At 43.7% G+C, this 21,479-nt stretch overlaps 1 protein-coding gene across 5 annotated transcripts; it reads right to left on the bottom strand.

Annotated features, from left to right (window-relative positions):
• Positions 1–1,911: 1,911 nt before the first annotated feature.
• On the bottom strand, positions 1,912–18,130 carry LOC100468285 (zinc finger protein 883). 5 transcript variants are annotated; one of them, XM_011236575.3, is made up of 5 exons: positions 18,043–18,130; positions 15,142–15,296; positions 6,607–6,733; positions 6,265–6,357; positions 1,912–4,394 (listed from the first exon to the last, which is right to left on the bottom strand). In XM_011236575.3, exons 2-5 carry the CDS (start codon positions 15,229–15,231, stop codon positions 2,587–2,589), a joined length of 2,118 nt encoding a protein of 705 aa, XP_011234877.2. In that variant the 5' UTR covers positions 15,232–15,296; positions 18,043–18,130; the 3' UTR covers positions 1,912–2,586. The 5 variants fall into 5 exon arrangements, with proteins under 5 accessions (XP_011234877.2, XP_011234875.2, XP_019664958.2 ...); XM_011236573.3 differs by having other exon boundaries at positions 15,142–17,379; positions 18,043–18,124; XM_019809399.2 differs by having other exon boundaries at positions 15,142–17,376; positions 18,043–18,124.
• Between the last annotated feature and the right edge of the window lie 3,349 nt (positions 18,131–21,479).

Here is a 21,479-nt window from a genome sequence, read left to right as displayed (position 1 = left end):
ACATGGTGGGATGGAGAGAGGTCCAAACAGGCCCCCAGTCTCAAGAGCACTGTTTCTATGGAAGAATGGAAAAATATGATGTGGAAAATTAGACACACTAGGCATCAACCCCCCAGTTTTCTAACTGAGATGGGGTTAATCAGATCTGTGTCATAAATGTACTGGTAGCGTCAAAATAACTCCTGTATCTCCTGGAAGTTTGTATATTCCCCTGCATGACAATGGAAACATCACCTTTAAGAACTGCACTTAAGTGCATGATTAGAAATGATTTTGTAGCTTCAGGCGTTCACAATAAACAGGACACATGGTTACTTCAACAGATGAATAAAAGGCCTTCAGCAAAATCCAACACCTGTTTGTGTAAAAAAAAGAAATCTAGGAATAGAAGGTAACTTCTTTTATGCTTAGTGCTAAAGCATCTGAAGCATCTCAGGTATCTTCGAATACAATTCACCATACTGAAGCTCCAGATAGTGAAACGGCCAGAGACAGGAACCTTCCCCCACCCCTGCTCACAACCACACGGACCTGCCAAAGAAAGAAAATCCTTCTTCCTGCTCAGCCTTGCAATCTCCCTCCAGGCCCTTTCCTTGGAAACCCAAAGATTGTGTCAGCTGGAAAAGGAGAAATGTAGCCCCATCATCACAAAGTCGGGCAACATAGCGTGGGTTCCTAGCTGAGGCAAAAACAAACAAAACCATAGCTGGTAGAGTCACTTACCATAACGTATAGGTAGAGACAGATGAGCTAAAAGAAACTGTTCAGTCTTAAAGATTAATCTAGACAAAATACCAAGGAGCCAGGACTACCTAGTTTTGAAAATAAAACTGTTCCTCCTTCCTAGCTTCTCCAGGCAGAAAAAAGGATCCCTAAAGTATGAAATGACTTCAGGCTAAAGATCACTTTCAGTGGAGCCTCAGAGTAAATCTCAGACCAAGGATGCTGCTCTAAGATCCTTCCCTGAGACTCTTACAAGTGTGCCTTGTAAATCCTCACAAAGATGATAAATAGGGCTTTTACAGATCTTAGGGCCATTGTCCCCACATCACTTTTAGTTTGAGGCAGAGTGGAATCTGTTCCAGAAGAAGTATGGGGATGGCTTTCATCTAATGGAGTGGATTATAATTTGATATATCAAAAATCCAACTTCCTAAAGGGAATTAAATCAATTTGAAATAAAAGGTTTAGAAACAGTTCAAATGAAAAGAGCCCTCTGGGGAGAAACTAGATAGTACAAAATCAGGGTATGTCTTGAAGAAGAGAGACGACTGAGTGCAGAATCCAGAGCTTTGGAAGTCATTCCCAGAACCACTGCACCCTAATCAAGGAACTGATGGTGTGCCCTGCTAGACGTCAGAGTTTCTATGCACTACAGATGACTAAGTGCCTCCCAATTCCCCTCCCCTTTGAGTGGGCTGAGTCTCCCATCTCCATGCCACATTGTGTGTTGTGTGCAGGGCACCTGAGGGGTCACTTCAGGTCACACAGCATCAGATAAGAGCAACCACACAGAAGGGACCGTCCCCAAGAGACTATGTGCACCTAGTCCTGATATAGATGATGAGGTCCTAGATTTTCAGCCCAACAGCTTTATAAAATTGAAATCCTTTGACTGTTAGTATAGTTTGCATGTGTAAGTGATGTGAACTCTGTGGCCAGAAAGTGGACAGTGTCCCTACTGTATTTTCCAAAGATGGCCACACTACTATATCCCATCCCACATACTCTTTCGTAAGTAGCCTTTATATCTAGAGGTGGAGTCTGTTTCTCCACCCCTTAGAATCTTCATGGACCCTGTAACTACCCTGAATAGAAAAATCCAGAATTGACAATGTGCTACTTACCAGGAGTAGTATTGCCAAATGTCCCCTTAGAGGCAAAATCACCCCAAGTAGAGAACAAATGGCCTATAGTCTTTAAAAATTTTTTATTCAATACAGTATCCATCATTTCTATCTGAATTTTTTTCCACATTACCTGCATTGATAGTTTTCCCTTCATGAGACATTCACTGATATAGGTGGACATTCTGTTGTTGAAAATTTGGACACATTAAAGATATTTATAAGGTTTTACTTTATTCTCAGTGTTCAATGAGCTGTCTCTGCCCAATAAAGGCATTCCTGCATTTACTGAATTTCTTCCTATGGTTTGCTTTTTCTATCCACTGACTTGGGGATGAAAAGTGACAACACAGATTCTTTCCTCTGTGAATCTCCTACACAAGGACCGGTAACTTCTCACAGAAGCCTACCACAAATAAAGTGAACTGGCTATAATGGACTCACAGCATTGTAAATAGGTCACACATAGAAGGGTTGAACAGTGAATGTTTCTCACTCAGGTAAGTACAAATGAAGACTTCTGAGGTAGAGTTGGGAAGATCTCCGCCCTCCCCAATCAATCTTTTATGCCTTAAGTCATGGTTGCCAGCTTAACCCTATGGCTCCAAAGACAAACCTGTGGGCAATCTACACTTCAGGAGCACAGGGAATGAAAACTCAGCAAATACAAGTTTTTTGGTAGCCAGACATGAAAGTAATGTTCATAGTTTGTGTTCATGATTCCTTGGCCAGAGCTCAATTACATGCTTCCACCCACAGTAAAGGGAGGCTGAGAAATGCAGGCTACCTGTGTGCCCAACACAAAGAGAAAGTGAGTTTCAAAAGTCTTGGTATATATATAGCCAGTCTCTGCCACACATGACTTCTCCCCAGTGTGAGTTCTCTGATGTTTGCTGAGGTGTGATTTCTGACAGAAGGTTTTCCCACATTCATTACATTCATAGGGTTTCTCTCCTGTGTGAGTTCTCTGGTGTACAGTCAGGGCTGACTTCTGGTAGAAAGTTTTCCTACATTCTTTACATTCATAGGGCTTCTCTTCTGTGTGAGTTCTCTGATGTCTATTGAGAGCTGACTTCTCACAAAAGGTTTTCCAACAATCATTACATTTGTACGGTTTCTCACCTGTGTGACTTCTCTGGTGTACAATGAGTTTTGATTTCTGGTAGAAAGTTTTCCCACATTCCTTACATTCATAGGGTTTCTCACCTGTGTGGAGTCTCAGGTGCACCGTGAGCTTTGGCTTTACACAGAATGATTTCCCACATTCATTACATTTATAAGGTTTGTCTCTTGTGTGAGTTCTCTGATGTACGGTAAGAGCTGGGCGATGGCCAAAGGATTTCCCACATTCTTTACATTCATAAGGTCTCTCTCCAGTGTGAGTTCTCTGATGTGCAGTGAGAACTGACTTCTTATGAAAGGTTTTACCACAATCATTGCATTCATGATGTGTCTGTCTATTGTGAACCCTTTGATGTACAGTGAGGGCTGAGTTCTGGTAAAAGGATTTCCTACACTCATTACATTCATAGGGTTTCTCCCCCGTGTGTGTTCTCAGATGTACAGTGAGTTTGGTTTTCACAGAGAAGGATTTCCCGCATTCGTAACATTCATACGGTTTTTCTCCTGTGTGGGTTCTCTGATGAACAGTTAGGTGTGACTTATGGCAGAAAGATTTCTCACATTCGACACATGCATAGGGTTTCTCCCCTGTATGAGTTCTCCGATGTATTGTAAGAACTGTTTTACTGATGAAGGTTTTCTCACACTCACTACATTTATAGGGTTTCTCTCCTGTGTGTATTTTCTGATGCTTACTGAGATTAGACTTTTTGTAGAAAGTTTTTCCACATACATCACATTCAAAAGTTTTCTCTCCTAAAGGAGTTCTTGAAAGCAATGTGAGGTGTAATTTCTTGCTGAAATTATCCCCACTTTGATTATGCTTACGGTGTTGCTCCTCAAAATCAGCTCTATGAAGATTTGATTGTGTTGGTTTTGCACAAAAGGTGTTCCCCCATTCGTTACATCTACAGTGATCCTCCCCTATGTGAGTGCTCTCTTGGGCAATGACAGCTGACTTGTCACAGGCTCTCCAATATTTGTCATAGTTATAGGCAGTCTCCCCCACGTGAGCACTGCTATGTGTAAAGAAGTTTGCCTCCTCGCTGAAGCCTTTCCCTTGCCCACCAAATTCAAAAGCTGGCTGCAAAACTGGACCCTTCTTATGAAAACTGTGACGCTTGCCATCCCCGAGGGGTCTCCCAGTTGTGCTACAGTCCTCGGGCTTCTCTCCAGCACGCATCTCATCAGGGTCACCAGAAAGAAACATGTTCCGACACACGTTAAACTCCTCTGGCTTCATTCCTGAACAGCTTCCATTATTTATAATCAGGTTTGAAATGTGGATTGCACTCAAATTAAATGGTTTTCCCAAGTCAGTTCTCTCCTTAGTTGATGTTTTGTTGTTGGCAAATCCAACTTGCCACACATGTCTGCTCTGATGCTCCTGGCAGGTCTCAATCAGGTCACCTGAAGTCTGAACATCTAAAATGAGACAAAGTAATTATATCTGTGAATCAGAACAAAGCATTTCTAATGGGATGTTTGTGTAAGAATAAAGCAGTTTCTTTCCATCACAGCAGGATACAAATTTTGAAGAATCAATAATGGGTATGATTATGATGAGCATATGATTTTTCTCCCTAATGAATTAATGTAACGAGTTACAGTAACAGATTCTCTAACATCAAATCATGGTTTTATTTGTCGGTTTTGCTTTTTTAAGTTACTTTTTTCCTTTTTGGATCCACGAGGAAATATTTGGTCATAGTATTCACCTATTCCCTAGCCACGGTTTTTGGCTGAGTTCTTTCATCTGCCATTTGTGTTCCTGTCTTCTCTCATAATTAACTGTGAGCTCCTTGTGCTTGGACTTTTCTCATCACTCAGCTTTGAAGATGGCAAGATCTTCCTGGGTCGGCTACTTTAGGATGCAGTGGAGGTCCATTTGTCTGTCACCTACACGGGGATACTGCTTAGGGACGAGGACTCACACCCACGTTTCTTTATTTTTTTTACTCCTCCCTGGGGGGTGGCTACGGGCACCTGTGGGATTTCTCAAAGGCATCCTCTCTCCTTCTCCATGCTAGCCAAAGACAGCTTTCTGCTAACTCCTAATGAAACCCTACATCCTTGGCTTCTTACAACCAAGCTCCAGTTATCCACACTGGGCTACCCCTCCTGCTGGTCTAAACAATTTAGGTTCTGCAACCCAGGCTGTGCCCACCAGCTCTGAAAAGTCTTTTTCTGGCTCCTCCTTAGAAAAACGGTCTCACCTGTTTTGCCGTGCTTTGCTTCTTGTTATGTGCATCCCTACTTGACAATCTGCTGTTTCTCAAGGCTTGTGTTTTGCACTTTGGAGTATCAGCTGTGTCCTAGCTTCAGTGAAAATGGAGTCCGTGTAGAAACTGGATTCCCTTTGTTATATTGAAGTTACTTAGCAGGAGCAACTGCATCCTGAAACCCCTGGCTCCTTTGGCCTTGAGAACACATGATCTCCAGATTCTCCTCCCATGCCATGGACCACCCGTTTCCACACTGAAACCTGTGCATGGTTCCCCACCCTTTTGTGACACCTGTAATGCCACGGTTGACAAAGCTTGGTCCTGTGCTCCCTCATTTTCTTAACAACTACCTGGGCAACCTCCTCTAATCCTCTGCCTTTAATACCAGTTAGGCTAAAGACTGTTCTAGTTTGCATCTTATAATAGTGACACCCCATCTCTACTCCAGACATTATACCCTCCTATAGTCTATATTGTCAAAATTGGAAAATCATCACCTCCAATTTAAACTATCCCAAAGTAGAGTCTTAATAATTCCCCCAAAACTACTTTCTCTGGGCTTCCTTACTAAAATAACACACCCCACTTTTTCTTTACCCACTACTTAATATTTTGTGTATTTGTTTCACTCTGACTCAACAGACAGTAATCTCCTAGAAAGGAGGGCGTGTGTTTGATTACCATCACAATCCCCACAACTACCAAATGACCAATGCTTAACATGCGTTGAAAGAATAATACTTGAAAGAAAACAGTGCAAGGGAATGGAGGAAAGGAGGGCATCTTTGAACCTAGAGACAGTGGCTAATGAAGAAAGAAATTCTAAGAGGAGGCAGGCAACGAATGGATTTTGGGTAAGTCTAAGAAAATAGCAGGCGATTAAAAAAAGAAGGGGACATTTGTGTGTGAGAGCCATACTCTGAAAGTGATGAATGCATGCGTCTGATACATACAGACTCACTGTCCTAAAGTCTGGACCTGGAAAAAGCACTGGGGAAAACAGCCCAGCATGGCCAACATCTGCTGTGCTTTCCTCTTCCCAGACCCCTGCCCAGTATGCACTGACTGACCTGGGAAGCTCTGGGTTGGGGCTTCCTCTACAGTGCATGGCTCTGCTCCTTGCTCCAACTTGACAATCACCTCAGGTTTCGTAATGCAGTGCCCTGTTGATCAGAAGTAAAGTGGGACTTTTAACAAACCGCTGAAGTTTCAGGGCCTTTGAAGAATGACAAGAGCACATCTGCAAGAACCGTACAATGAAGGGCCAATGTGAACCTCTGATTAAAGGGGTGAACGCTCACATCCTTCTGGGCCTCGAGTCTTAAAGCTAAGTGGCATTTAACTTCATAAACAGCTACACATTAACCAATGAAGAAAGAAGTGCTTACACCTACTAGGACACTTTCACTCACCCAATGACACCAGGCTACTGTAGGTCTCCAGCATCACGACCCTGTACAGGGCCCGCTGAGCGTCATCCAGGTGCTGCCACTCCTCCCAGGAGAAGTTCACAGCCACATCCTCAAATGACACCAACTCCTATAATGACACATGCCTCAGTTCAAGGCATCAGCCTGAATCAGAACAGAGAGTCTGGGAGTTCATTCCTTTTTGTGTGTTTTGTCTTGTACAAAATACACCATGGTTTGTACTCTGTACTGTGGGGTAAAGAGATACCACGGTAGAAATTTCCTACCTCAGACTAGAAACAACAGCAAAAGAAAGCCACTGAACTTGAAGATGGATCAACAGATATTTTCTAATCTTTATGAGAAACAAAAATGAAGAAAAACGAAAAGGGGCCCAGAAACAATTTAAAAAACAGTCTAACAACATAAATGAAGTTCCATAAGGAAAGGAGAAAGACTAGAGCATTTATGTGTTTTCAGAAACAAAGGTTACAACCTTCAGAAATTTTATGATATGAATTTACAGATTAACTTCAATGACCCATAATTAAGTTAGATTTAGGAAAAAAAAGCAAAACAAAACAAAACTACTCTAGGCACCTCACAGCCAAACTGCCAATATCCAAAAATAAAGAGAAATCTTGAAAGCACCCAGAGAAGAAAGAGCACATTCAGGTACAAACACATATGAATGATGGACAACTTATCAGAAACAATGGGAAAATATATTTAAAGTGGTGAAAGTAAACATCCTTCAATCCTAGATTCTAAATCCACTGAAAACTTACACTACAAAATCGAGGTGAAACAGAAACATTTTCAAATAAACAAAAACTAAGATAATTCATCATCAGAAGATGGCATTACAATGCTAAAGGACATTCTCCATGGTTGAAAAAAAAAAATGACCCCAGATGATAATTTGGATCCCTAAGACAGAATCAAGATCACTGGAAATGGCAAATGTGTGGGCAAATATAAAAAATATAATTTTTCTTCTTTCAGTGTCTATAACGTACATGACCCTTTAAAGAAAACACCCTAACAATGCACAAGGGACTCATAATGTGTGTAGACTCAGTACGCACATACACGTGTACTATCGCTAGTACAAGGGTCAGGGGTTGCAAATGGATACGTACTATTCCAAAGTTCCTGTATCTTATATGAAGTAGGGCAGCACCACTCTAGTATGTCTGATAAAGGTTCATATGGTAAACCCTTAGAGAAATGAATAAAAAAGTAATGGAATGAAGTACAGTGTTTTAGTTTGCTATGCCTGCCATATCAAAGTACCAAAATGGTTCAGCCATTTGGAAGACAGTTAGGTATTGTCTTCAAGAGTAAACACAAACTTTCAACCCACAATCCAGTAATTGCATTTCTGGTATTCATCTAAAGGAGCTGAAAACTTATGACCATATAAAAACCAGCACGTAGATGCTTACTGCAGCTTTATTCATAACTGCCAAAACTAGGACGTGACCGAAATGTTCTTCAATGGATGCATGAATAAACTGTGGTACACTCCGAGAACAGAATATTATGCAGTGCTTGGGGCGCCTGGGTGGCTCAGTCGTTAAGCGTCTGCCTTCGGCTCAGGGCGTGATCCCAGCGTTCTGGGATCGAGCCCCACATCGGGCTCCTCCACTAGGAGCCTGCTTCCTCTCCCACTCCCCCTGCTTGTGTTCCCTCTCTCACTGGCTGTCTCTCTCTGTCAAATGAATAAATAAAATCTGAAGAAAAAAAAAAAAGAATATTATGCAGTGCTAAAGACGAATGAGGTATCAAGGCGAGAAAAAAACTGGAGGAAACGTAAATGCACCTTAGTAAGTGAAATGAGCAAATCTGAAAGACTACATACTGTATGATTCCAACTACCTGACTTTCTGTAAAAGGCAAAACTATGGAGACAGTAAAAACATCACCAGTTGCCAAGGGCTATGAGGCAGGGAAGAATGAACGGAAGAAGCACAGAGAATTTCTAGGACAATGATGCTACTCTGTATGACTACAGTGGTGTGTGACTAAAATGGTGGATATATCTCATTATACATTTGTCCAGATCTTGATGCCAGATGAGATTTGGCGGGAGAGAGAAAAGGAATACAGAAACTCCATTTTGGTCGTTTCAGTCATTGGCTAAATGGACGAAGTATACATGAGGGAAGAAAGGAAGATGGCTTTTCACATTGGACTCGCTCACTTTGGGGTGCCTTCTGGATGGCTACAGAAAAACCACTCTCCAAGGAGTTGAACTAGTGATCGAAAGGGTAGTGAACGGTCCAAGCTGGAGAGAGGAATTGTCAGGGCTGTCAAACCACAAAGGGCCAAACAAGTCAAGGAAAACCACAGAGTGTGAAAACAGGGCAAAGACTTGCACACCTGAATGAGCTACGTTCAGGAGAAGAAACAAACAAAAGAAATCACCACGGAGGCCGCCACAGAAGCTAACAGACAAGAATGTCCAGGAAGAGATCCTGCACAGTAGTTTTACTACGGGAGAAGATTCAAGTAAGGCAAAGCCAACAGCACAGTCATTGAATCGAACTATAATCTGGGTTGACATGTAGCTTGTAGGTTATTTCTTCACTTAGATGAATTAAGACGACACTGAGGAGGTTAAGGTGTAAATGAGCCGTGGAACTATCTGTCAGAAAATACAACTTTGGACTAGAAGCTGGTTCTTTGAGAGAATCAATAAAATTGACAGGCCACTGGCAAGACTTATCCAAAAGAAAAGAGAAAGGACCGAAATTAATAAAATAATGAATGAAAAAGGAGAGGTCACGACCAACACCATTGAAATTGGAAGGATTATTAGAAATTTTTATCAACAGCTATATACCAATAAACTAAGCAATCTGGAAGAGATGGAGGCCTTCCTGGAAACCTATAAACTACCAAGACTGAAACAGGAAGAAATTGATTTCTTAAACAGGCCAATTAATTATGAAGAGATTGAGTCAGTGATAAACAACCTTCCAAATAATAAAACTCCAGGCCCAGACGGTTTTCCTGGGGAATTCTACCAAACATTCAAAGAAGAAATAATACCTATTCTCCTAAAGCTATTTCAAAAAATAGAAACAGAAGGAAAGCTACCAAACTCATTCTATGAGGCTAATATTACCTTGATCCCCAAACCAGGCAAAGACCCCCTCAAAAAGGAGAATTACAGACCGATTTCTCTAATGAATATGGATGCCAAAATCCTCAACAAGATCCTTGCTAATAGAATCCAACAGTACATTAAAAGGATTATCCATCATGACCAAGTGGGATTCATACCTGGGATGCAAGCATGGTTCAACACTCGCAAATCAATCAATGTGATACATCATATCAACAAGAAAAGACTCAAGAACCATATGATCCTCTCAATTGATGCAGAAAAAGCATTTGACAAAATACAGCATCCTTTCCTGATTAAAACCCTTCAGAGTGTAGGAATAGAGGGTACATTTCTCAATCTCATAAAAGCCATCTATGAAAAGCCTACTGCAAGCATTATTCTCAATGGGGAAAAGCTGGAAGCCTTTCCCTTAAGATCAGGAACACGACAAGGATGCCCACTCTCGCCACTATTATTCAACATAGTACTAGAAGTCCTTGCAACAGCAATCAGAAGACAAAAAGGGATCAAAGGTATCCAAATCGGCAAAGAAGAAGTCAAACTGTCTCTCTTTGCAGATGACATGATACTCTATATGGAAAACCCAAAGGAATCCACTCCCAAACTATTAGAAGTTATAGAACAATTCAGTAAGGTGGCAGGATACAAAATCAATGCCCAGAAATCAGTTGCATTTCTATACACGAATAACGAGACTGAAGAAAGAGAAATTAGGGAATCCATCCCATTTACAATAACACCAAAAACCATGCGTTACCTTGGAATTAACTTAACCAGAGACGTAAAGGACCTATATGCTAGAAACTATAGATCACTTTTGAAAGATATTGAGGAAGACATAAAAAGATGGAAAAATATTCCATGCTCATGGATTGGAAGAATTAACATAGTTAAAATGTCCATACTACCCAGAGCAATCTACACTTTCAATGCTATCCCGATCAAAATACCGAGGACATTTTTCAAAGAACTGGAACAAATAGTCCTTAAATTTGTATGGAACCAGAAAAGGCCCCGAATCTCCAAGGAACTGTTGAAAAGGAAAAACAAAGCTGGGGGCATCACAATGCCGGATTTCGAGCTGTACTACAAAGCTGTGATCACAAAGACAGCATGGTACTGGCACAAAAACAGACACATCGACCAATGGAACAGAATAGAGAACCCAGAAATGGACCCTCGGCTCTTTGGGCAACTAATCTTTGATAAAGCAGGAAAAAACATCCGGTGGAAAAAAGACAGTCTCTTCAATAAATGGTGCTGGGAAAATTGGACAGCTACATGCAAAAGAATGAAACTTGACCACTCTCTCACACCATACACAAAAATAAACTCCAAATGGATGAAAGACCTCAATGTGAGACAGGAATCCATCAAAATTCTAGAGGAGAACATAGGCAACAACTTCTATGACATCGGCCAGAGCAACCTTTTTCACGACACATCTCCAAAGGCAAGAGAAATAAAAGATAAAATGAACTTATGGGACTTTATCAGGATAAAGAGCTTCTGCACAGCCAAGGAAACAGTCAAAAAAACTAAGAGACAGCCCACGGAATGGGAGAATATATTTGCAAAGGACACCACAGATAAAGGACTGGTATCCAAGATCTACAAAGAACTTCTCAAACTCAATACACGAGAAACAAATAAACAAATCATAAAATGGGCAGAAGATATGAACAGACACTTTTCCAATGAAGACATACAAATGGCTAACAGACACATGAAAAAATGTTCAAAATCATTAGCCATCAGGGAAATTCAAATCAAAACCACACTGAGATACCACCTTACGCCAGTTAGAATGGCAAAGATAGACAAGGCAAGAAACAACAATTGTTGGAGAGGATGTGGAGAAAGGGGATCCCTCCTACATTGTTGGTGGGAATGCAAGTTGGTACAGCCACTCTGGAAAACAGTGTGGAGGTCCCTTAAAAAGTTAAAAATTGAACTACCCTATGACCCAGCCATTGCACTACTGGGTGTTTACCCCAAAGATACAGACGTAGTAAAGAGAAGGGCCATATGCACCCCAATGTTCATAGCTGCATTGTCCACAATAGCTAAATCGTGGAAGGAACCGAGATGCCCTTCAACAGATGACTGGATTAAGAAGCTGTGATCCATATATACAATGGAATTTTACTCAGCTATCAGAAAGAACGAATTCTCAACATTTGCTGCAACATGGACGGCACTGGAGGAGATAATGCTAAGTGAAATAAGTCAAGCAGAGAAAGACAATTATCATATGATTTCTCTCATCTGTGGAACATAAGAACTAGGATGATCGGTAGGGGAAGAAAGGGATAAAGAAAGGGGGGGGTAATCAGAAGGGGGAATGAAGCATGAGAGACTATGGACTCTGAGAAACAAACTGAGGGCTTCAGAGGGGAGGGGGGTGGGGGAATGGGATAGACCGGTGATGGGTAGTAAGGAGGGCACGTATTGCATGGTGCACTGGGTGTTATACGCAACTAATGAAGCATCGAACTTTACATCGGAATCCGGGGATGCACTGTACGGTGACTAACATAATATAATAAAAAATCATTAAAAAAGAAAATACAACTTTGAACAGTCGGATGCACCACCTACACAGACAGACTGGCTGAGAGAAACATGTGGAGCATAAGACCTGCAGCTGATTCAGTCCTGCAGACATCCCAAGGTTTGAAACGAGTAGGGCCGTGGACCAAGCAGGGCCCTCCAAAAGCTGTCTGGGACACTATTTCAGCAAAGCTTATTAAGCGTGTTGTTTTCGCACCAGGTAAGCATCACCACTGCAGAGTGCCAAAAGTGCTATTTCCAGATGGGTACTGAAACACTGTCCGCTACATCATCCGTGTGACCAACAAAGGCACCATTTCAGACTTCCGTGCCTGCAATTTTCATGTCCCATGAGAATGTGGCACGCCTCTTCTAAGGGTCCTTATTGAACAGGTAGCAATCGTGTGTGTCTTTTTGCCATCAGAAACACCAGAGACCAATCTGCACTCACCTTGGATGACTCTAAGGTCATATAACCTGTCCACATCCACATGCCATCTTTATCATGTTAATGTATATCTCTCTGAAGCTGTATTTTACTTCTTTCTACCTTTCTCTTTTAAAGTATGAGCCTTAATGGGAAAAAGTTGAAAGCCTTTCCTTTAAGATCAGGAACACGACAAGGATGTCTACTCTCACCACTATTGTTCAACATAGTACTAGAAGTCCTAGCAACAGCAATCAGACAACAAAAAGAAATAAAAGGTATTCAAACTGGAAAAGAGAGGTCAAACTCTCTGTCGTCGCAGATGACATGATACTTATGTGGAAAACCCAAAAAACTCCACCCCCAAATTACTAGAACTCATACAGGAATTCAGTAAGGTGACAGGACACAAAATCAGTGCACAGAAATCAGTTGCTTTCCTATACACTAACAATGAGACTGAAGAAAGAGAAATTAGGGAATCAATTCCATTTATAATAGCACCAAAAACCATAAGATATCTTGGAATACATCTAACCAAAGAAGTAAAGGATCTATACTCTAGAAACTACAGAACACTGATGAAAGACATTGAAGAAGACACAAAAAGATGGAAAAATATTCCATGCTCATAGATCAGAAGAATAAACATTGTTAAAATGTCTATGCTACCTAGAGCAATCTACACTTTCAATACCATCCCGATCAAAATACCAATGCCATTTTTCAAAGTGCTGGAACAAACAATCCTAAAATTTGTGTGGAACCAGAAAAGACCCTGAATTGCCAAGGAAATGTTGAAAAAGAAAAAGCTGGCGGCATCACGGTGCCTGATTTCAAGCTATACTACAAAGCTGTGATCACCAAGACAGTGCGGTACTGGCACAAAAACAGACACAAAGATCAATGGAACAGAATAGGGAACCCAGAAATGGACCCTCAACTCTATGGTCAACTAATCTTTGACAAAGCAGGAAAAAACATCCAATGGAAAAATGACAGTCTCTTCAATAAATGGTGCTGGGAAAATTGGACAGCTATATACAGAAGAATGAAACTTGACCACTTTCTCACACCATACACAAAGATAAACTCTTGACCACTTTCTCACACCATTGTGAGACAGGAATCCATCAAAATCCTAGAGGAGAACATAGGCAGCAACCTCTTTGACATCGGCCACAGCAACTTCTTTCATGACACGCCTCCAAAGGCAAGGGAAACAAAAGAAAAAATGAACTATTGGGACTTCATCAAGATAAAAAGCTTCTTCACAGGAAAGGAAACAGTAAAAAAAAAAAAAAAAAGAGGCAACGTACAGAATGGGAAAAGATATATGCAAATGACACTACAGATAAAGGGCTGGTATCCATGATCTATAAAGAACTTCTCAAACTCAATAACCAAAAAACAAATAATCAAATCAAAAAATGGGCTGAAGATATGAACAGGCACTTTTCTAATGAAGACATATGAATGGCTAACAGACACATGAAAAAATTTTCAACATCATTAGCCATCAGGGAAATTCAAATCAAAACCACATTGAGATACCATCTTACACCAGTTAAAATGGCAAAAATTGACAAGGCAAGAAACAACAAATGTTGGAGAGCGTGTGGAGAAAGGGGATCCCTCTTACAATGTTGGTGGGAATGCAAGCTGGTACAGCCACTTTGGAAAACAGTGTGGAGTTTCCTCAAAAAGTTAAAAATTGAGCTACCCTATGATCCAGCAACTGCACTACTGGGTATTTACCCCGAAGATACAGATGTAGTGAAAAGAAGGGCCACATGCACCCCAATGTTCATAGCAGCAATGTCCACAACAGCCAAACTGTGGACGGAGCCGAGATGCCCTTCAACAGATGAATGGATAAAGATGTGGTCCATATATACAATGGAATATTACTCAGCCATCAGAAAGAATGATTACCCAACATTTGCATCGACATGGATGGCACTGGAGGAGATTATACTAAGTGAAATAAGTCAAGCAGAGAAAGACAATTATCATATGGTTTCACTCATTTGTGGAACACAAGGAATAGCAGGGAGGACATTAGGAGAAGGAAGGGAAAAATAAAGGGGGCGGGGAAACAGAGGGGGAGAGACTATGGACTCCGGGGAAACACACTGAGAGTTTTAGAGGGGAGGGGGGTGGGGGGATGGGTCAGCCCGGTGATGGGTAGTAAGGAGGGCACGTATAGCATGGAGCACTAAGTGTTATAAGCAAACAACGAATCGTGGAACACTACATCAAAAACTAATGATGTCCTGTATGGTAACTAACATAACATAATAAAAAATAAAAAATAATTTAAAAAATAATAAAAAAAATAATAAAGTATGAGTCCCTCCTCATCAAGCTCATGAAGCACCAGGTAAAACAAGCTGAGGGATAAAGAAACAGACAAACTCACCAGAGATGTATTCATCTCCCGCTGCTCTTGGAAACGCACAGAGGACTCTGGAAAGATAGCTGGGAGAGAAGGCGAATGGACTAGGGTCATGACAGGACTGCTGTGGCTTGCTCCCAGATCCTGGGTTCTCTCCTCTGAAGCTCTCTACACATTAGCTAGAAAAGACAATTGAGAGAGACAGAGAGAGAGAGAGACAGAGAGAGAGAAAGCACCTTCTGTGGGACAAGAATATTCTATTACCTTGAGAAAGGGCAGCAAAGACCCTATTGGAGGAGTACCCACAAGCCCATTAATTTACACATACCGTTTACCTTTAGTTAATCAAAACACATATTTCCTACTGACTTATCAACAGTTAAAGTAAGAATCAATTTAAGATTTTAAAAATGCTTACTTAAATAATGATTGTTTAACTATGTTCCTATTAATAGAGACATACACTCAGGGCTTCACAGTTGTGTCTCCATGAGGACACCTGCAGTTTAAATACGGCATCTTCACAGAAAGTATACACCCTGCAAAACAACATTGCTGGCCCATGACTTTACAAAAGATATATGTAAGGTACATGGTACATTTTCTTGTGGTGCACTGTTCCAGTAATGGTTCTCAAAGACTTGCTTCTCTATATTCACTTCCTCCAACACTGACGTGGGCTTTGCCATCTGACCTGCTTTCGTCAAAAGGAGCTCAGCACATGCAACCCGGACACAGGATGAAGAGCACTTTCCCACTAACACCTTGTGAAGAGGCCTGGGGCTAGCCTGATTGAGACACATGGCTTAGCCAACAGCCAGCACCAACCACCAAAACAGTAAATGAAGTACTCTCCAACCCACCAACCTCAGTCATGGCAGCAGATGATTATGGCCTCTACTGTGAACCAGGCAACACTAGCACAGGGATGGATCAAGCAAACCTAGCCCCAAGGGCTGAGCCACAGGACTTCCAATAAAATGACTGTTGTTTAAAGTCATTAAATGAGGTTGGCCTGTTACCCAGAAAATGCTAAAGTGATACTTTAAAGCCCCAAACCCAGGATGTTTTTAACAAAATCACATGGGGGAGAAAGTCTTGCATTACACACCAAGTACCACCAATAGAACATACAGGACTTTTGAAGAGCATAAAGAATGTGCACTTGACGGGCTTCAGTGGGGCTGCTGGACGAGAGACTATGAGAACCACACAAAACAACTGTCTGCCTTTCAGAAGACTGTGTCTTAGCACTGTTACTTCGTTACAGGAGTCTGCTGATTACAGCGGGGCACGTGTGGTGTTTTATTTACATTCCAAAAACAAAACAAAACGGTTTAGAGAGGAAATGTGATGCAGTCTAATTTTCCCATTTTACACAATGAAAAATGGAAAAACAGGCTCCTGGCATGGTACTGCAGAATTTTTGATTTTCACTGACAGGTTACTGGCATTCAGCAGGAAACACCTGTATTATAAATGCCTTGAGCACACGTAAGCCAGGAAAAGCACCCGGGAAAATGGGATAGGCATGTTTCAGGCAAGTTCTTCTAAGAAATGGTTGTTCTAAGTTGACCTCATTTATCAAAAATGATGTCAGAAACAAACATGTTGTGGCTTAATTGTGGCAAAAGAGATAACACTATCCAAAAGTCTGGATGCCTGATGTATGCAAAACATGTGAACCTGACAGACCGCTTACGTCCCTAAATCCATTTCCCCCCACGGTTCTTGCAAGGCAGAGATGCCCTGGCAAACCCTTCCTGAGCCATCAGGAAGCACATTCCAGACAGAGGGAGCATCGGCACGTCGCTAGCTACGTACGTGGAGAGAGTTCAGATCACAGGAACAAATGAGGGGAGAAGAAAGCCATGGGAGTGTTTCGCAAGCACGGGCAGATGGCTTCTCTCAGCTGCAGCAGGTTATCCCTCCGCCTCAGACCCCTCCCATTAAGAACACTTCCCGGGCCTTTGCCTACCCGTCTCAGCCTGGCTCAGGTCTCCTGAAAGCAGGTCCAACCTTCCAATAACACGCAGTCTCTCACAACTTCTGGAGGAGGCGGTATCCCCCAAGTCTCGTTCACTCTGGGCAGAAGCATCAATAACTGCCCGGCCATGCAAAGCTGGGGGTCTTGTCCTCTCTGGGACTCTTCCGCCTCTGCTCTGAGGCGCTAGTGGGAGGGCTCAGGTCACAGGGGTTGTCTTTCAGGTAGCCTTTCTGTTCACGGGGCGCCTCCCCTTCGTGCATCCTAACAGCTACCTTCTTCCAAAGAAGACAGGACTGTCATCCGGGGCCGAACCATCTCTCCTAGAACCAGCGGTCCCTGGAAACTAGGTCTTGCATAAACTTCTGTACACGCAAGAGCTCGGCAGGCTGCCCAGCGCAGGAGGGGACCTGACACCTGGCCTGCTGAGGACACTCCAAGAAACCCCGCAAACAGAACTGCCTCACAGTATGACCCAGGCGCCCACGCCCTTCACAATGATTTCTCCGGGAACCGGGGTCACTCCACTATTCACCAAGACGCTCGCGTCACAGGGGAGCAAAGGGAACGTCCTAAAGCTTGCTGACGCGGCCCAGGACGCTTCAGGGACGGAGCTGGAACGTGGACGTGGACGCGGGCCGTCTGCAGACCCACCCCCGCCCCCGCTGTCTCCTTGCACTCCACCGGCCACGTCGCCAAGCTCCCCAAAGCACACGCCGGGCCTTCCACAGCTCGCCTGCTCCCGACGAAGCAACCCCTGCGAGCACAGCCCGAGCCCAGCCCCGGACCCACGGGTCCCAAAGCCACCCCTCGCCCGGGGCACCAGGATCCCCCCTCCCCGGGGCCGGGGGTCGCACCTGCACGTCAGGTCCCGCTGCGGCCAAGCCGACGACACCCCCGCCCCCACCGAGTGCCCATGGGCCCCACAGTTCCCCTCTCACCCTCGCAGCAATCTTCAGGGACACATAACCCAAACCACTAGAGCCCGCCGTCACAGCGCAGGGTCCGGGGTAGGGAGCGGAACTTCCGGGCGGAAGAGGGGGCGGGTCCGCACCCGCGCAGAAGGAACCCGGGAAGTCATCGTAGTGGCGGGAGACTACGTTTCCCACAAGCCCGTGCGCTCTGGGCTTTAGGAACCTTGGGAAGTGATGTGTCCAGCTGCGCTGGAGTGGGCTGTGATGGGTGAGGGTCGGTCTCTACCCACGGGACACGGGGCTTTCTGGTTCATTATGAAATCCTAGGGTGACAAGCGCAGGAGATTCTCAGGGTGGTGGTTTCTGACAGCGAGGGAGGTCATGGCAATTTCTTAAAATAAGACAACAATGAAGTTTGCTGCATTGATTGATTCTTCCTTTCATGAACGATTTCTCTGTAGCGTGTGATGCTATTTGAGAGCATTTTACCCACAGAGCTTCTTTTAAAATTGGTGTCAGTCCTTTCAAGCCCCTCCGCTGCTTTATCAACTAGGTTTATCTAATATTCTAATCCTTTGTTGTGATTTCAACAATCTTCTTTTCTTTTAAGATTTTATATATTTATTTGACAGAGAGAGAGAGTACAAGCGGGGGGAGCGGCAGGGAGAAGGAGAAGCAGGCTCCCACTGAGCAGAGAGCCTGACATGGGGCTTGATCCCAGACCCCTGGGATTATGACCTGAGCCAAAGGCAGATGCTTAACCGACTGAGACACCCAGGCGCCCCTCATTTCAACAGTCTTCATGGCATCACCACTAGGAGTAGATTCCATCTCAAGAAATCACTTTTTTTGTTCATCCCTAAGAAGCAAATCCTCATCTGTTGAAGTTTTATCATGAGATCGCAACAATTCAGTCCCATCTTCAGGCCCTACTTCTGATTTGAGTTCTCTTGCTGTTTCTGCCACATCTGCAGTGACTTCCTCCCCTGAAGTCTGGAACCCAGAGCACTAAAGTCTTTCCACTAATGCTTTCTCCATGTCGGCAATAAGGGTGTTTCACTTTCTGACCATCCACGTGCTCCCTGGGACAGCAATTTTAACGTCCTCCAAGAACTTTTCCTTTGTGTTCACAGCTTGGCTCTTTGGCCCAGCTTTCAGCCTGCCTCAGCTTTCAACTCCCTTTCCTCACTAATCTTAATCATTTCTAGCTTGTGATAAAGTGAGAGACATGTGACTCCTCCTTGAACACCGAGAGGCCACTATAGTGATATTAACTGGCCTAATAGCAATACTGTTTGTCTCAGGGAATAGGGAGGCCCAAGAAGGCATAGAGAGATGGGGGAACAGTCAGAGACGGGTAGGTGGAGCAGTCAGAATACACATTTATCAATTAAGGTCACCATCTTACATGGGCATAGTTCATGGGGCCAAAAAACAATGACAATAGTAGCATCAAAGATCACATGATCACAAATCACCATAGGAAATACAATAATAATGAAAAAGTTTGAAATATGAGAATTACCAAAATGTGACACAGAGACACAGAGTGAGCAAATGCTATTGGAAAAATGGGGCCACTAGGCTTCCTCGATGCGGGGTTGCCACAGACCTTCCAAACGTAAAAAAAAATGTATCTGTGGAGTGCAACAAAGTGAAGCATGGTAACACAAGCATGTCTGTAAGTGCCCTTTTCTTTGTCACACTGCTCACCTACTGGTGAAAGAGGTGGTGAATGTTTTGATTACACATGTCAGTGAGGCCCTTCTCCCAACACGGACATTGACATGGTAGCTGGCTGCCATACTCCTCATCTACCATACTCGACACAGTTAAGCACATTCTCCATTGTTCCCAGCATTCATGGAAGAGCAGTCCAGACTGAACTTAGGCACTCCACACGGTCCTTGGGCTGCTGTGGGCTGATTGTCACCAATCTGCTCCATGGAGCCCACTCAGGCAAAGATGCATCACTGTCACCATGTGCAGCACACAGCCTCCTCTTAGCTGCTCTCATCCACTTTGGCGTGCCTGCGGCACCTGACACTGTCGGTGGGAACACTCCTTTCCTTGCTCTCCCAGTCTGCCCCACCTTTCCATTTTTGTTGCTGACACTCCTTCCTCTGCTCGCCTCTGGGTGAGACCTCTCATTACCTGTGAGATCCTGGGTGGGAAGAGAGGTGCTCCTGTGTCTGTGAGGAACACCAGAGAGGAGCAGGGAAGTGAGGACAGCAGGGTGTGTGTGTCAAGTCCCTGCCCAGTCGTGCCCTAAAGAGTATCTTTGGCCCCAGAGGAGAGAGGGGTTAGGGCAGAAGCTGAGAGTCAGAACAGGAGCACTGCTGCACCAGAGTCTGGTGACCAAGGCTAACACACAGGGGAGACTTCCTGCTGCAATGCCAGCACACAGAGCTAGCATCTGCTGTGCTGTGCAGAGCTGGTGACCTACACCAAGTATCCCCGTCTGCACAGAGCAGTAGGGAAGCAGCTTGTACAGAGGGCATTTCCACAGGGATGCAGGAATGGCAGGCTTCTCCTTGAGCATATAGGAGGCAGAGACTAGCCAGGTGTTCACCAAATATGTTTGCTCTTTTTTCTTGGATTACAGTGGATATTTTCCAGCAGCTTCCCTAGGGTGCAATGTGTCCAGTTACAGTGAAGGGAAGAAGTGAAGGCATGGCTGCTAACCCCTGTGGTTCTCAACACCACTTTCTCATCTGCTAGCTTGATTCAAGTGAGTATGGGAATAATGTGTTGAGACTGGATGTGGGGCAGTCAGTGAGCATGTGAGGTGGGACAGGAGAAGAGCTCTGGGCACATGGGCAGGGAAGAACATTCTGGTTCTTCTATAGGCTTGGCACTGGTAACTGTATACCTGGGCAATTGGTTTTCACTCTCTGAGACGCTTTTGACAAGCAGAAAATATGCCTCTTTCTTTCCTTGTGCTGGCCCCAGTGAGGACAGAAGTCACAAGATGGTGCCAAAGCAGAAGTTGAGTATTTTTGCACATTTCACATGGAGAGTCATGGATGGAAGGGAGGAATGACAAAGTTGAAGTCATACACTCATCACATATAAGGGATTTTTCTTGGCTTGTCCTGATAAACCAGTTTTTTTTTAAAGATTTTATTTATTTATTCAACAGAGATAGAGACAGCCAGTGAGAGAGGGAACACAGAAGGGGGAGCGGGAGAGGAAGAAGCAGGCTCATATCAGACGAGGCTGATGTGGGGCTCGATCCCATAACGCCAGGATCACGCCCTGAGCCGAAGGCAGATGCTTAACCGCTATGCCACCCAGGAGCCCTTGGTTTGTCCTGATAAACCAGTTTATGTGGGTGAGGGAAGAGGGCTATGCTCAGTCTACACTGGGGTGTGCTGTCAATGAGAGTTTCCTAACTTGGCTGCACAGGGAGGAGGCTGGGTCCTGGAGAGACATGGCATCAAAGAGCACCTCTTGAGAGCAAG

This window comes from Ailuropoda melanoleuca, chromosome 6 (assembly GCF_002007445.2).
Source record: "Ailuropoda melanoleuca isolate Jingjing chromosome 6, ASM200744v2, whole genome shotgun sequence".
Taxonomy (NCBI): domain Eukaryota; kingdom Metazoa; phylum Chordata; class Mammalia; order Carnivora; family Ursidae; genus Ailuropoda; species Ailuropoda melanoleuca.
Note: the sequence above shows the minus strand (reverse complement) of the source record. Positions and strands in the feature narration are given on the sequence as shown.

Excerpts from the sequence above, each read along its gene's own strand:
- LOC100468285 (XM_011236575.3), bottom strand. The coding sequence starts at position 15,231 with ATGACCCTAGTCCATTCGCCTTCTCTCCCAGCTATCTTTCCAGAGTCC. Across the intron at positions 6,734-15,141 it reads GGGAGATGAATACATCTCTG|GAGTTGGTGTCATTTGAGGA; the intron begins GTGAGTTTGTCT and ends GTGTCATTATAG. Across the intron at positions 6,358-6,606 it reads CAGTAGCCTGGTGTCATTGG|GGCACTGCATTACGAAACCT; the intron begins GTGAGTGAAAGT and ends TCTGATCAACAG.